The sequence below is a fragment of the Acipenser ruthenus genome, chromosome 14 (assembly GCF_902713425.1).
Source record: "Acipenser ruthenus chromosome 14, fAciRut3.2 maternal haplotype, whole genome shotgun sequence".
Taxonomy (NCBI): domain Eukaryota; kingdom Metazoa; phylum Chordata; class Actinopteri; order Acipenseriformes; family Acipenseridae; genus Acipenser; species Acipenser ruthenus.
Window position 1 is genome coordinate 15,797,285 of NC_081202.1, and position 17,532 is coordinate 15,814,816.

The 17,532-nt window shown below is 37.0% G+C and overlaps 1 protein-coding gene across 1 annotated transcript in view; it reads left to right on the forward strand.

The window, feature by feature from the left end:
* The window catches only part of LOC117419781 (plexin-A4), a 248,524-nt gene that overhangs the window by 212,206 nt on the left and 18,786 nt on the right, over positions 1–17,532 (forward strand). Inside the window, exons 24-29 of the mRNA XM_058985937.1 lie at positions 1,841–1,987; positions 3,133–3,292; positions 4,445–4,548; positions 6,905–7,004; positions 10,618–10,808; positions 13,748–13,917. Coding sequence (XP_058841920.1) covers positions 1,841–1,987; positions 3,133–3,292; positions 4,445–4,548; positions 6,905–7,004; positions 10,618–10,808; positions 13,748–13,917 — 872 coding nt within the window. The remainder of the gene's footprint in view (positions 1–1,840; positions 1,988–3,132; positions 3,293–4,444; positions 4,549–6,904; positions 7,005–10,617; positions 10,809–13,747; positions 13,918–17,532) is intronic.

Below are 17,532 nucleotides of genomic sequence, written 5' to 3' on the forward strand. Positions count from 1 at the left end.
CTAACATTATAACCAGCAGGGGTTGAGCAGACTAGTGTACATATCTGATGATATTTCATAAAGCATTTATGTTCATCTTTCATATTTTAAAGCTGTGTGTTTAATACACAGTTTACAGTATTATATGTTTTTTTTTTTTTTTTAACAACATGAGTAAGCTTACATATTGTTCCCAGTGGAGTATTAAGATGATACATGCAGTGATATGGTGCTCCAAAGGAGACAATGGCTAGAATCGCATTCACAGTAGGTTCTGTACTCTTAAAAGTGTACCACTGCACATTTGCACAGCAGTTCTCCATGCTTCTACTATGCATCAGTGTTTTTTTTTTGCTGCGGGTAACTTTTTTCCCCCAGTGAGCCACAGTGCTTTCCCATATTTCCATGCTTTTAATACATTTTACCACAGTAAAGCGTCAAGCCTAAAATGGACTTCAGAAAATGGGGACAAACTTTGAACTAAAAATTGGACCTTTAATGTGAAAGGCCTTGATTTAGAGATTGCTGATGCTGCTGGCTTCAGAGTCCTCCTTCTCTGTGTTTGGTGATGTTTTCTTCTTTGAGAAGGAAGACACAGACTGAATATAATCATCAGGTAGGCTTTTGCACCAAACTGCTCTAGGAGAAGGTAGGATAGGCAGCAGCAGTGGCTGAATTCTACTGAACAGCAGCCTAATAAAGAGAATTCTGATGACAAAGGGATTATACTAATGGAGATTGGCCATTGTATTTATTATGAAACAGAAAGACCCTCTATATTGGGCCATAAAAATATACCACAGCAAGTGTTATGATCTGTATGACTTGCAACCCATTTAAGAGAGTTTGCCATTCTCTCTTTAGCTATTGGACAAGACTACTTTGTTGGCTCACGGGTACCAATGTGCAGCCTTTCCTGCAAGTCTTCTAAAATACTGCAAGACCCTGGGTCTGTGCTGTGTCCTCCGAAAACATGCAACATCAGCAAAATTAGTTTTGTGCTCCACTTTGTACCTGCAGATTTGCTGTTATTCACTAAGCTCTGAATCCACCGAAAGTGTAAGAGCAATAAAAGACTCTCCGCACTCCTGCCTCCATAATAGTCCTCTTTTCCAGTCAGTTGCTTTTCCGCCTGCCACAGTGGAAAAAACAGCCTGATAAGAGGGAATAGACAGGCACAAAGAAGCAATATGCAGCTTTGAGATAAGCTAATTAAGCAGCAGACAGGTGTACAAGCTGAGGAAATGCCACATTTCTTCAGATTATTGACTTGTTTTCTTTAGGTTTTACACTGAGGGAAGCTGGCCTTTTGCAGTTTTGAATTTTACTGTTGAAAGGATGGGGGTGAGGTGAAAGTAAAGCAGAGCGTCAGGTTTATCTATTCTGAAAGAGAATTAGACAGGGAAAGAACTACATTTTTATTTTATCTGCTTGATATTTCTGAATTAGTGTGAAATGCTTATTGAAGCAGTTTTGTATGAACAACTTCAGGATAAGAATAAACAGTGGTATGCAAATTCTTCAGGCAGCCTGAAACCAACAGGAGTAAAGTAGTAAAATAATAATAATAATAATAATAATAATTACTTTCCCAATCCCCTCCCCTTTTCCACACACAAACATCTACAACTCCCCATGTGCCGGATCCATAAAGCGACTTTCTTTTTATCATTTCATGAAATAATACTAATTTAAAAAAAATGGTAAATCATATACAGTTCTGGTACCACACAATGTTTTTTCTAGATGAATTCAAATGTCTGAAGTGTGCAGAAAGTTACATTTCCTCGATTTTTATAAGTTGATGGTGTTCAGTACATACAGTGTTGTAAAGTAATGCTTGGCCTTCCTTGTCGAACAGGAATGTGCAGGAGAGCCTCTCTTCTCTTTGTTCTGCGCAATCAAACAGCAGATGGAGAAGGGACCCATTGACTCTATCACCGGCGAGGCTCGCTATTCACTCAGTGAAGACAAGCTCATCAGACAGCAAATAGACTACAAGACACTTGTAAGTTTAGAGGTCCGGGCAGCAACAAGATTTCTTCTTGGATAATTTCATGGATCACAAGAAACAGATGACAGTGTTTGTTAACTGCTTTGCAGCGATTTAAAAAAAGCCCAGATTTGTGATTTATCATGGGACAGCAGGAGAATCATTGATGTTGGATCCCAATGCTGTCATTTTAGGTGAAGCAACATTTCAGCTACATGTATTATATATTATATTATATTATATTATATCATATGGTATATTTAAATGAAATAAAAAGTAAACAATAGAGTAAGGAACTAAGTAAATACTGTTGGTGGTTGTGGCACTTCAATTTGTAAAATTAGTATCCAACTAGATGTCAGCACAGAACACCAAAAATGTTAAATATTAGCAAGTACTGTGCCGCTGCAGAAACTACTGAAGCTATCTGCTACACATTCCGTTTGCAGGGTGTTGGGTCTGGACAGCAGGGAATTCTCTTGTGGTGTTGTTGTTGTTGTTGTTGTTGATTTTTTTTTTTTATTTTTATTTCTGCTTTGTCATGCAGATGTTGTCATCCTGAACGTGTTATTTGCTCTATGGTGATGATTTTATGACAATTTAATTAGCACCTAACAAGAGAATTTATTTTAACGAGGTTAACGCTGGCCAGTTTTTGTCATGGGAGGCAGGTTGCTGGAATGACTGGAAGTCATGATTAATTAATTAATTAATTAATTAGTTTGTTTGTTTGTTTGTTTGTTTGTTTAGTTTGAATGATCAATTAACATTACTGCCCCTATTTATATTTACAGTTTAATTCAGGCTTTTAAAATAAATAAATAAATATAAAAAACTAAAGCTTTTTAGATGTCCAAAGTGTCTATTGAGAACAAGCAGAATGGCATGAAAAAATGTAAATTGAAAATTGAAGTAGTCGCCTTATTCATGTTATGTTGCAGAATGGAGAAGCATGCATGTTGTAAGAGCTTCAGATGTGACTTAGACAGGAGGCCTGTTCAATATAGAACAACACTTCATCGTGTATTTTTTGTTTTAATTATCAGAGATAGCAGGGATTCAGTAACACGCAGCATACATCTGAGGTCTACATCTGAGGTAGACAGACTGATGAATAACTAGTCTTGATGTTGAACTGGTTCTGTAACTGTGCTCCTCAGCTTGTGAACTGCATAAACCCTGATAATGAGAAAAGTCCTGAGATTCCAGTGAAAATCCTGAACTGTGACACCATCACCCAGGTCAAGGAGAAGATTCTCGATGCAATATACAAGAATGTGCCCTATTCCCACCGACAGAAAGCAGCTGACATGGATTTAGGTAAGAACTTCAAAACATTTTGATCATTAACCTGTACACAGACTGTACGACATAGGTAATGTATGAAGAGAAAGCACTGACTGATGATGATTTACCATGGTACCGCTGATTATGAGTTGCTCATTGGGCTGGTATGATTCCACCGGTGCATTTTAACGTTATTAAATGTCTTCAGTACAGCCCTGAAGGTTTAAGCATTGACTGGAATAAAACAAACATAGACAATAAAAATACTTTATGCTATGAGGACTTTGCATTCCATACATGGAGCTCCATGAGGTCTCCAGAGTTCAAATTCAATACTGGTCTTGATTGCAAGGGCAGATAAGGATTATAGAATTTTACCAGTCAGTCATGGAACAAATTGGATAGGAGTGTTTCTGTCCTTTTGTTTTTTATTCTTTAGTGAAATCTCAGAGATGTGATGAGAGTGGACAGTAAGTGAGGAGAAATCTAGAGATTTCATCTTCCTGATATCATTATAATTGTAGAGGTCACCTTTTCTCTCTGGCAATTCAGTTGTGGTTAACCGTTCCTCATCACAAGCATCATATGTTGTTGACTTAAGATGCAAACCAGTGTATCTTTTTTTATTTTCTCTGTTGTAGAACAATGAGAATCTTCAGACTTTTTCTTCCAGTTAAATATTGAATGGAAAGATGTTTTACAAATATTCATGAATACTCAGTTTGTGAATTATTTAAAAAATGATTATTTAAAGTCTGTGTAGGTGGATTAAATAGATGTTGATTTTCATAAGACTGTTCAAGACTAGTTGTCGGTTTCTTTAACAATAATACTGATCTTTTAATATGAGGGAGCCTACCAATGGAACTAAACATTTATATAGTAACACTTTTTTTTCAATCTAGGAAATTATTTACTATAATGTTTTTTAAATGTACACCTAACCAACTGCATGAAAAACTGTTCTCCTTTCCTAACTAGTTTTAATGAAAAGATTTTCATCCCACATTTTAGGTGTTTACAGTGAGCAGAATGCGTCTATTCCAGATGGAAGGGAAATGCACGTTTTTTCTTTAGATAATAGTTTTATTGATATGCAGGACTGCAGTGAAAATAGAGCGTGTGATTTATTTCCTTTTTTTTTTAATCCACGTTGCTCACCAGTTTGAATGTTTTGCCCTGTAGAGTGGCGCCAAGGGAGAGGAGCAAGAGTTATCCTGCAAGACGAAGATGTCACCACCAAGATTGAGAATGACTGGAAGAGATTGAATATGCTGACACATTATCAGGTGAGCCCAGTTTCCAGAGCTGCAGACCCTGGCAATAACAAGAGCAGGGTTCCTAGTTCTACAGCTGAAGTGGCAACAAGTAGCCTGCAAATAATGCTGTGTTTCAGTAAAAAGATGTAAGATTTGTTTTCTCCTGTTAATCCCACACCAGTACCTAGTGCACTGAGACTGGGAGAAGCAGGACAGCAGCAGCTGCTGGCTGCTATACACCTGGTGATCACTTCCTGCTTATGATTCAGCACCTTTATCTGACAGAAAAGTGGAAGAAAATGCCAGAGTTTAGCAACTAAACCTATTTCTTGCAAATTCCCAAACTCTCTGATTCTCTCTGAGTCCAGAAGCATCCTTGTCTTAAATTATGCTATATCTAAAGTTGAATGTAAAATTTGATTTTGAAGATGTTAAGATGGGCTAGCCATTTGAGACTGCATGTTCATCTCCAGAGTCTTGCCATGCTACAGTACATTCAGGATTGAAACTTTAATTTTACTTGCACCTCTGAGTCAGCGTTTTTTACCTTCTGCCTTGGGATTCTTAATATTGTTTAACTGCATTCCTCAGATACCATACAAAAAAGTGAGAATTCAAAGATGCTGAACTCCAAATAGGTAGTATATATGTGTGCGTGTCTGAAACAAGGTTGAACAGCAAACATTATTAAAGTGCAATATCAAAACGTGCTTCTGTACAGCAAAAAAAAATATTAGAACTGCTCAGGTTAAATCCTATATTTTTTTTTCAAGAATACCTACAGTGGATTTTCTGGCCTTTTAAAAATATCTATAAAACTGTTAATTAAAAATGTTACAGTTTTAATTATATTTGAATGTAAACTCTGTACATCACAAGTCCCATAAAAACCCAGATGGACACTTGGTTAGGCTAAAAATTTGCTTTGGCATTGCTTCCTCACTTGCACTTTACTGTGCCCAATTACGTCTTAGATCATAACCCGGTGACATTTTAATAGATTTTGCTGCCGCGTAGCTTCCAGAACCATTCAAACAAGGGTAATGACTGATAGGAACCAGCAAGCTAACAGGACAGAGAGGAGCAGATAAACAAAGTAAATTAAGGCGGGGAGATGACAAAACATAAGACGCCTAACATACTGGCAAACTGTCAGTGAGCAAGATAAGCCTAGCCTGTCATTCAGCTGCCAATCAGCCACAATGACTCACACTCTGCCAGCATTGTCCATTCTGGAATCACATCCAATCAGGTCCTGATAAAAATCTTCTGCTGTTCATTTAAGTGCAAATAATTTGGGAGATAAGCCGCTGCCCTCTAAATGAGAGGTTTGACTGGGGGCCCACACCGACGCTAAATTAAATGTCATGCTGTTGACTGTCAGTGTGGACGAGAGACGGAAAATGGATTAGAAGTTGATTGGAATCGGAGATGAGATAATGAAGACAGAAGTTAATTCTTTTCAGCTAGGGAGGGCGAGTTATCCTTGATAAAAAGCTATCAACAACTCAAAGACTGTTAGTGCTTTTGAGCAAGATTGCAAATTGATGGGTTCAAGCATGATTTTTCTGCTGTTTATTATCAACACTGTATTTTTTTGTATTAACCAAATGCCATTTGCCTTCTCATAAGTCTCCATAAATCAATAGAAATATTAGCTGGTTATCTAACCAAAGTTTCAGGGATTGGGCCAGAGGATTTCATATTTCATCCTGTTGTGTATTATGCCTGTACTATATTAATGTACTTGTACATTATTATTAGATTATATATACTATTTCAGTTTAAATATATTAATACAGTATCCATGTTATTTAATTCACTGAACAAAATATTTTTTCAACAGTATTAATGTCAACCTTATTCAAATTGTCCGTCAAAATAAATGAAGGCTGAAAGAGCCCTTATCAGCAGCTCAAAATGTGTAATTAAATGTTTAATTTCTGCTGGGAACAATGATGCTCTAGCCTGAAGATAGCTATCTTGTATTTGTTGTTATCATCATTGCCTTGTTTCCAGAAGTGTTACTTTCTGATTACTGCAGCCTCTGTCTATTTAATTTAACATTTCCTGGACTATTCCACCTGTCAAGAGTGCATTTCCTCCTCCCTGACCTCTCCTCCCCTGCCTCCTGGTTAGTTGCACCCCAGGGCAGAGCATTATCAGACGGTCTTGCTGTTTACCTGTCTACCTCACTACCTCAGAGTGCAGCTCTCCATTTTATGGTGCCATTCAATACACGTTTAAACTGAAGTGAAACATTAAAGATTATGATATCAATAAGCTATGATTATATAAAAGCAATTACCACATCATTGGTGGCATATTAATTAAATGAATTAAATTGAAAACCTTTAACTGTTAAATTGTTTATATGTCTCCACAGGTGCCAGATAGCTCATTGGTGGCTCTTGTTCCAAAACAAGTTACAGCATACAACGCAGTCAACAACTCCACCGTCTCCAGAACCTCAGCCAGCAAATATGGTACATTTGCATTTCCCTTTTTTATGATATGTTTGTTTCAACACAGTCAACTCAACTCTGCAACCCAGCAGGTAGAAAAGCCACAAACGACATCAATTACAAAGAACTCTTTTGACAGGACAAGATTTAAAACTCTGGGGCACCGGTGTCCTCCAGAAACAAAGGCAGGGAGTGAAAGACAGCTGCTAAGCAACAATTTACAGCAGTACAGAAGCAACAGCAGCAATCACAGTGCAGTGAGAGATATGGCCACTGCCTGATTCCAATTTCATTCGATGTGTGTGTGAGTGAGTGTGCCTATACATGCTAAAACCAGTTAGTTGTATTAAAATATCCATTTGTTAAGCACACAGAAAACAAAATGAGCAGTAAAGTAAGGTAGATAGAGGGAAGCAATTTTAAGTTCAGCATTTCACTTGGATCCATGCAATTATGATGCACACTGCCTCCGGGTTCTCACATGAATGGCGACAAAGTATGTGCACACAGTCCACATATTCTGTATAGAACCGTAAGGTCAAGACAGTACCGTACCATTCCCTGAGCATTTAAAAATTATAGATTGCAATTTAATTATGAGAAAATCTGGCAATTGAAACAACCACCCAAGCAATAAAGCTGGTGAGTATTAACCACACTGCAGAACCTTAGATAAAAATGCTCTGGGTAACTTTTAGTATACTAACATCAAGTCTAATTAGTATAACGAAAGAGGTGGTGATAGTCTGCATCCACAGAGTAATGGGAACCAAATCAAACTGGCATCAGAGGCAGTAATACAGAGCCCACCTGAGACCCTAATTAGGCGTGACTGTATCTAATATACTTGAGCTTACAGCGCTTTTCTTTGTGACATAAGCACTGAGGTGGTAATTGTTAGCATCAGGGCCAGCATTTCAATTAAAAACATTACATAAAAGGATTATGCTTTTCATTACACTGAAGGTCCCCCAAACGAAACAAAGTAGTACCATAGTACCATACTGATATGTGCCCTTTGCCCACTAAAATTGTAATATGTTCAGAAATGCTGTGAGTGTGCAGGTTTTCATTATTATTTTTTTGCATAACAAAACACAGTTTTTATAAGCATTAGAGTATGCAGTGATTTATAAATCATGGACTCCAAATGTAATATTTATGAAATTTGAAATTAAACATGGTTATGGTATATCTAGCTCCCCTAACCAGTATTTCTCATTGTGAAATTTTGATGTAGTTTGATTTAATTAAAATGAACAATATCTGGATGCTAGTGTGCAAGAATCATTTCAGTACAAACTAATAAGCAACAGTGTGAGCCAAGAAATACAAGCACTGTATTGATAGCCCAAGGCAGTGTACATTTCCTTTAATTAGATTTTGCTTTGCATTTATATATATATATATATATATATATATATATATATATATATATATATATATAAAATCTAAAATGGTATAGAATGCTGAAGTAATAAATAGGAAAACATTTTAAAATCGAAAGTGGAGTTTCTAAGATGAGTTCCGAATATTTGACCTTGTATGTTCACTTTATGGGGTGTTTTTTCACTTTATAAACCTGTGGATTCCATGTTCTACACTTAATAATGACCTCCGTCCATTGCTGTACTTTGCTCTGTGTGCAGGCAATGTTCAAGGTAGCAAAACAAGACCTTAGCGTCTTTGTAAAGAACAGAACTATGAAATAAGCCTGTGTGGCACACTATAAGAAAAAGCAGAATATGGTTCTTATATAATTTTTCATATATAAATATAGTATAGACTGCTAAGGATCTTAATCAGTGTGCCAGGTTCACATGCTGTATTCCACAACACATCACAAATAAGCCCCATTCATGTGCTTTTACTCAATATACTGTACCTGTAGGCCCTTTTCTGCTTCAAAATCAATTCCAAACAGTGACATCACAGTCTGCCACATATCTTATTCACTTAACTGTATTCTTTTCATCTGCCTTTTCCCTTCTTTCAATGAAAATGTCACTGGACTAAATCAAGTGTTATGAGCATATAAATTCTAGTTGGATTTTGTGACTTCTATTTTAATAGTAAATAGTTGGATTATAGTGACAGTTCCACCCTCAGTCTGTTCACTTCTACTCATGCTGCTATTCACTCATACATTCGCTGCTATATAAATCTACATCTAAGATAGTGGGATTTCCTTTAATGTACTGTACTTGAAAGGTATACCATATATATATATATATATATATATATATATATATATAACATTGCCAACACAGAGCCATTCCTAATGTTCAGATTATAGCAGTTGAAACAGTAATCATTTCCAGGTGATAGCATCATGTTCTGGGTTTGTGTCATACATCATAATGTTTACATTGTTCATAATGACCCAAAGGTCATAGTACGGTGTTTCATGTCAAGATAACAAGAAGAGAATAGGAGTATTTTTTTCATGTGTGTCCTGATTTTTTGGAATGAAAAATGACCTGCCCATCACTCCCTGATGAATGAAAAAACTCCTTTCTTTATTTATGACATCATGAATCCCTTCATCCAATCCAAATAACCACAAGACCAAAAGAATGTACACAGATGCAATTCTCAGGTATATTAATATCTTATCATTCATTTGATGAAATTGTATCCAACATACGGCATATCTGCAGCTTCTTTGGAATTAACTTCAAATAGAAACCACTTCAAACACAAAGGCAGCAGCCTCCTTTGAACTTGCACACAATGAGAAAACTGTACAGTGCATTTCATCCTAAAAACTGGACTTCTTTTTAATCAAAACGACAACAAAATATGCCAAACAGTTTTTCACCTGAGACGGCAGTCGTATGGAGTTTTTCTTCATTCGACTGTTCCGCTTGGCAAACCTTGTCAGGCACAATTACTGTGTCATGAAGAAATACTGCACACCCTTGCCCTGCCATGTGAGAGAGCCTACATTTCTTGCACTCTTTTCCATCATTTTCACAGGCCAATATTAGGTTATGAAACAAGATATTCTCCTGTTTTTCCCACATCTCAAACTATTATTCTTCAGAAGGTGAAGACAGTGGCGTCTGTTTTGATTTTTTATTAGCTTTTTGACAGAACACACATAAAAGGTACTGTTCAAAGAAAACGGTGAAAAAATCTACAGGCATTTTACTCTACCGTACAAGTCTTCCACATTTAGCACTTATAATCAGTTTATTGTGATATAAATCCGTGTCTCTCCCTGTCTTCTGTTAGTTTGGTAGCTAAAGAGTCACATTTCAGTTATTTTCAAGAGTCTGGGGTCAGTCCCTAAATATAGAATCTGAGGTTATTTCTAGCTCTCTGACTCTAACATGGCAGTCATTTTAAGCGTCAGTGTCCAAAATGTAATGAGCATGCCTATATTTGGGAATACAAGGGATTGGGGTTAATGTAGTGGAACTATTTTTAACAGTAGTATTAGTGGAGTTATTAAGATGGTGATCTTTGGGGGAGAAACACAAGAAGCATTATAAATGATGGCTGTATTTAGATGTGTTGCTGTTTTAGATTATCTTAATATAACCCAAATAGTTTTTGAATGTCGGTCATATGTAATTATTCTGTGGAAATAATGTTAAAGTTATTTGTATTTCTTTTTTTCTGCAAACAGAGAATGTGATCCGGTACACAGGCAGCCCTGACAGCCTACGTTCACGTACTCCAATGATTACTCCTGACCTTGAGAGTGGGGTCAAAGTGTGGCACCTGGTCAAAAACCATGAACATGGAGACCAAAAGGAAGGAGACAGAGGCAGCAAGATGGTGTCTGAGATTTATCTGACACGGCTCCTAGCCACTAAGGTGTGTTTAATGGTCTTGTAGGAGGCACTTGACGTTTCAATAAATTACACATTTTTCTCTGGCCAAGTATATAGCTGTAGAACCTGACAACAACGGTTCCCACGCATAACATATTTCCATAGAATGAATGAACTGATTGTAAAAGTAAAGGTAAATTTCAGGTTTTCAATTGAAATACAACCCTCTTCTCATTAATACATTTTATCGTGTTCTTTATTGCTTTTAGTACTGTTTGTTTTTGTCCTGATCGTATGTCATAGATGTCTGTGCTATATGATGCAGTTTCAAAGATTTACAGTCACATCAATGACCAACATTCATCACTCGTGGTCCAATGGTTGTGGCTTTTGAGTTGTTAATGTTTACTATTGAAGCGATTTCCAGTGATTGCAGGTAATTGTCATTCATCTTGATGAGTGTTATAAAATGACTACATCAATATGCAGCAAATACATGTATTTATTGAAACTGGAGAAATGTATATCTAGCACAAAAGGCACTATCTCATTAAAGAGTTTGCACATTTCAAAGTGTGCTATATTTAAATGAGTATGCTCGCTAGATGTTGGCACATCTCTAGATAGGTTGCTTTAGTTAAATCACCAGTTTATCTTCCAGAGTATCTCTTCATGAAAAATGACTGCCCTGACAGCCATATAATTTACAGCATTTTGCTTTCACCCCACCAATAAATACTAAGAACCGTTGTTTATGGTGTCATCTTCCGTATTGCACCCATCAGTGTCGTTTTATAGGAGGGCAATTTTTTTAAACCAATTTGATTTTGGCTGACAGGTTTGAAGCTCTGCTTTATGTGCATGCAAGCATCTCCTTCATTTGGGTAAATGGCCTGGCATTAAATATATGTTTTCCGAGGGGAAAAGTGGTGTTGTGGTGTTTGTTGCCCAACCAGCATATGAGAGCTGTCATGAATTTTTATTAATATCAGCACTGGCCTGAAGCAGCTGCTGAAAAGAAGCAGAGGTATATATATATATATATATATATATATATATATATATATATATATATATATATATATATATATATATATATATACATACAGTACTGTGCAAAAGTTTTAGGCAGGTGTGAAAAAATGCTGTAAAGTAAGAATGCTTTCAAAAATAGACATGTTAATAGTTTATATTTATCAGTAAACAAAATGCAAAGTGAGTGAACAGAAGAAAAATCTACATCAAATCAATATTTGGTGTGACCACCCTTTGCCTTCAAAACAGCATCAATTCTTCTAGGTACACTTGCACACAGTTTTTGAAGGAACTCGGCAGGTAGGTTGGCCCAAACATCTTGGAGAACTAACCACAGTTTTTCTGTGGATTTAGGCAGCCTCAGTTGCTTCTCTCTCTTCATGTAATCCCAGACAGACTCGATGATGTTGAGATCAGGGCTCTGTGGGGGCCATACCATCACTTCCAGGACTCCTTGTTCTTCTTTACGCTGAAGATAGTTCTTAATGACTTTCGCTGTATGTTTGGGGTCGTTGTCATGCTGCAGAATAAATTTGGGGCCAATCAGATGCCTCCCTGATGGTATTGCATGATGGATAAGTATCGGCCTGTACTTCTCAGCATTGAGGAGACCATTAATTCTGACCAAATCCCCAACTCCATTTGCAGAAATGCAGCCCCAAACTTGCAAGGAACCTCCACCATGCTTCACTGTTGCCTGCAGACACTCATTCGTGTACCGCTCTCCAGCCCTTCGGCGAACAAACTGCCTTCTGCTACAGCCAAATATTTCAAATTTTGACTCATCAGTCCAGAGCACCTGCTGCCATTTTTCTGCACCCCAGTTCCTGTGTTTTCGTGCATAGTTGAGTCGCTTGGCCTTGTTTCCACGTCTGAGGTATGGCTTTTTGGCCGCAAGTCTTCCATGAAGGCCACTTCTGACCAGACTCCGGACAGTAGATGGGTGTACCAGGGTCCCACTGTTTTCTGCCAATTCTGAGCTGATGGCACTGCTGGACATCTTCCGATTGTGAAGGGAACTAAGCATGATGTGTCTTTCATCTGCTGCAGTAAGTTTCCTTGGCCGACCACTGCGTCTACGGTCCTCAACGTTGCCTGTTTCTTTGTGCTTCTTCAAAAGAGCTTGGACAGCACATCTGGAAACCCCTGTCTGCCTTGAAATTTCTGCCTGGGAGAGACCTTGCTGATGCAGTATAACTACCTTGTGTCTTGTTGCTGTGCTCATTCTTGCCATGGTGTATGACTTTTGACAGTAAACTGTCTTCAGCAACCTCACCTTGTTAGCTGAGTTTGGCTGTTCCTCACCCAGTTTTATTCCTCCTACACAGCTGTTTCTGTTTCAGTTAATGATTGTGTTTCAACCTACATATTGAATTGATGATCATTAGCACCTGTTTGGTATAATTGTTTAATCATACACCTGACTATATGCCTACAAAATCCCTGACTTTGTGCAAGTGTACCTAGAAGAATTGATGCTGTTTTGAAGGCAAAGGGTGGTCACACCAAATATGGATTTGATTTAGATTTTTCTTCTGTTCACTCACTTTGCATTTAGTTAATTGAAGAAAACCATTATGCTGCTTCATGAGGCGATTGCACACTTTACAAATACTGTATGGCTTTTGTAAGAAATGTTTTCCCACAAATTTTAATGATTGGGGTACTCTGATTTTAATGATCCAAGAGACGACCCCTACTGCAGGCTCCTAAGTTTAAGTGAAACTAATTGTTAGTCACCAAGTCTGAATGAAAACAGGATACAATGATATTTGCTGTTAGAAGCACAAGGACAGTCCCTGGACACGCTCACAGCAGAAAAACAGCAAGTTTCATCATACAGAGCAATTCCTTTCCTTTATGTCTTTGGGAGATTGTTACTTCTTGTATATAGATACCAACACTGTGATACTGTGTGTGTACACAATATGCTGTGATTCTCCACAGGGCACTTTACAGAAATTTGTCGACGACCTCTTTGAGACAATTTTCAGCACAGCCCACAGAGGGAGTGCCCTACCTCTCGCCATCAAATACATGTTTGATTTCTTAGACGAGCAGGCAGACAAACACTGCATCCATGACCCACATGTGCGACACACCTGGAAAAGCAACTGGTAAGTGCACAGAGCAACTGGTGGGCTTGTTTTCACATAGAACCCTTTCCCTTATTCTCAACAATCCATACAGCCATTATCCTTGCTGTATTATATCTGGTAGGAATGAACAAAATATTATAATTAATATAATTTAACATAATTCATTTTTTTTATTGCCAGGAATGCCAACCTTAAATTCTTCTTCCGATCAAGAGTGAATATGAAGATACTCAGTACTGTGCACACAATAGATGGTGTTTCTGTGTCTGATTTGATTTATATCTCACCTGTCCATGGCACTCCTGCAAAACTTTAGATGTTCAGTTCTCACTTCTGACATGGCTGCTGACATTCCAATCCCATATGTTTAAAATAGTACAACCAATGGGTCGGACCTTATTTCAGTGGAATCTTGCCAACTTTGGGCATACAGTCCTGCTTGGAGATCAGTATTCATTTTGTCACAGAGGGATGTTTTTGTATCTTATGTAGAACTGCCCAGTGCTGCCACATCTGGCCTGAAGGAACGTGTTTGCTTCCCCGTGTACCACTAAACTAATCAGATTATCTTCATCAGATAGCTGCTTCAAGTTTGACATAAACTAACAGGATAATGGGTATGAGGATCGGTGGGTTATTATGGATGCAGTTGTGACAGGTAGGCTAGCAGAGGGAGTGAAAGGTTGAGAATGAATTCAAATTAATTTAAGCTGATTTAACTGGTTGTGTCACTTCTGTTTTTTTTTTTTTAATAAATAAACCTCCAGTTCATTAGAGTGGGGAGTTGCAATCACTACTAGATTAGTGGCTCACAGTGTTTACAATATGCTAATGTTTCATTAGCCGAAACCCCTTGTAATGGGCATTTGCAGCTAAGTAATGCCATTCTGTTTTACTTAATACTATCAGAGACTGAGTGAATAGTCGGACTTAAATCGCCATTAATCACTACATTCATAAAAGATGCATAAAATGCCTGCTGAGAATAAAGCATTTTATCAGGGACTGATTCAGTACAACAGAGGGATATATTTAATTGTATACATTATCTTAATTACCTTACATAACGTATGTGTTCTATATGATTATGTATTTAATTCTTGCTACAACTACTATGTATTATTCTGTAAAACTGTTCAAGTAAGAAGAGCTTCCTGACCAACTTTTCAAAATGTGTTAAAAAAAAAAAAAAAAAACGCACTATGACTGTTGCAGCATTGCTCATGACAATGGGCTGAGAGTTGATGGTCTTTGTCAGGTTTATTCTATAGTTATGGAATAGTTTCAATATGTAGGGCTGGCATAAATGATTTGTTATACTGTCACAAAATAAGCCATACAGGACTCAATGCTGCAAGAAAAATAAATGTCCTAAAGCACAGTTGGTACATATCTGTCAATCCTTAGGCTATATTAACACCTGATCCTCTGTGTGTCTGTCATTCAAAGCAAGGATGCAGTAATAATAATAATAATAATAATAATAATAATAATAATAATAATAACGAGTTGCCAGCAACTTTACGGCTTCCAGTACCAATAACAGTACCAGTACCAAACACTTTAGCAAATAGTGCAGAATGCATACATGAGTTACTATATGTGTTCCATAGTAACCATGACTGTATCTGCACTCTTTCAGGAGTTATAAGCAAGTTTTACATTTGAACTTTAGGAGAGGTCAAAGGTCATGGGCAATGACATTTTTTTATCGAGCATACATGGGTTACTATATGTGTTCCATAGTAACCACGGCCAGATCTGCACTCTACAAGGAGTTATTAGCCAGTTTTGTAAGTTGATGATGTCATCCAACGTGGCTGCCATGTTTTTTCTTGTAACAACTTCCCCTGACCAAATGTTAGACAACCATACTTAGGATCATGTGTGCCAATTTCTGGTTCAATCGGACTTGCGGTTTGGGAGAAGATCTTTGTAGTTTGTGATTATGACATCTGTACCGTGTGATTATTGGCCACCATACCACACAACTCAGCTTCTTACAAACTTGGACTATCCCTCAACAAGTATACCAACTTTCAGCTCTCTGCAACAAGTGGTTTTTGAAAGTCGAATTTTTAAATTTAGGCAAAATGTTTTTTGTTTTTTTTCAATCTAATATGGCAGCCAAACCATGTGACCTATGACATAAGTTCAAGTAAAATCTACCAACTTCCCATAAGCATCTACCATCCTACCAAATGTCATCAGTTTTCAAGCAACGTTTAGCAGGAAGCAAAAGAAGAAGCAGCTTCCCAGCCTATGGCCTGGAAGCCTAATACATGCATATTAAGTAAACTTCAATCACTTCATTTTAATACATTGCATTCGTGACCAATAAATTCACTGATGCTTATAAATCCTATATTGTTATCAAATTACTATGGACTTGAAAAACACATTAAAAGCCTACGCATTTTGAGAGTAAATAATGTGATTAGTGTAGGCTGCAGCAATGTAAGCGTCACTGCAGATAAGAACACCTATGTATTTGTCCCAGCTAACCAGGTTGCTCTGGTCACTTAGATAATTTTGTTTAGAGGGTTTCTCTCACATTACAAATGCTAGTTACAATTATTAGAATATGTGCTTATGCATTCAGGCTTCCTTCAAAATATGGCTCTTTTGGTGATGCTTTATAATATTCATTGCAAAATACATACCCTTGTTGCTACGTAGCAACCGATTAAAAAATAAATAAATAAAAAAAAAAAAAAATATATATATATATATATATATATATATATATATATATATATATATATATATATATATATACACATTAGTCAACCAACCTCATTGTTTTCAACCAGTCACAACACTACAAGTTTTACATTGGTACAGTAGATGGTAATGGAATTAAGATAGAAAATCAGACTAGGATTATAAAATCCTTGCTACTGGAAGCATTCATCATAAAAACAACTGAACTATGGAAATCCTGCAAACATACCCCCGGGAGACATGCAGTTTATTTTTTTTATTTATTTGCTTGCTACATTGGAGATTACAATAGGATGGTAGCATTAAGGTGAAGATTAGATTTAGTGCTGCTGCTATTGATTGTTTTATACAGCTTGCACTGTGAAGTGAAAGATGAAAAACTGATTTCAAGTTAGGTGTTATGAGGACAGTCTGCCTGTAGCACAAGGCAATGCACATGTGACTGTTTGTAATGACAATACAGAAATATAAAAAGGCACAATAAATGTTTTATTTAAAAAAATGCATTTTGGTTTTTCCACCGTGACCTCCTGCCATATTGTGTCTTGCCCACATTCATGACTTAGTATTTTTGTAGAAAAACATCTTTAAATGGTCACTTCAGCTACTTCTCTCAAAAGAGTCATTGAGGGAATTAGCCTAGAATTTCAGATGTTCCAACAGTAAAGGGCTATTCACACTGTAGTTTTTTACGGCCGACGTTTCGCTGCTTTTTGTATTCAGACTTGCGTGTCAAATATCACAGGTAAGATAGGGGAATGTCTGATCACAGCAGTGCAGAATATCTTGTTGTTTATGATAAGCAGCACAATATCTCGATAAATACAAACAGAAATGATGGGAAAATATGAGGAAATCGGAAAGCAAGCACTATTGGTATGTTAAAATAAACATACTGTTTTGACTACA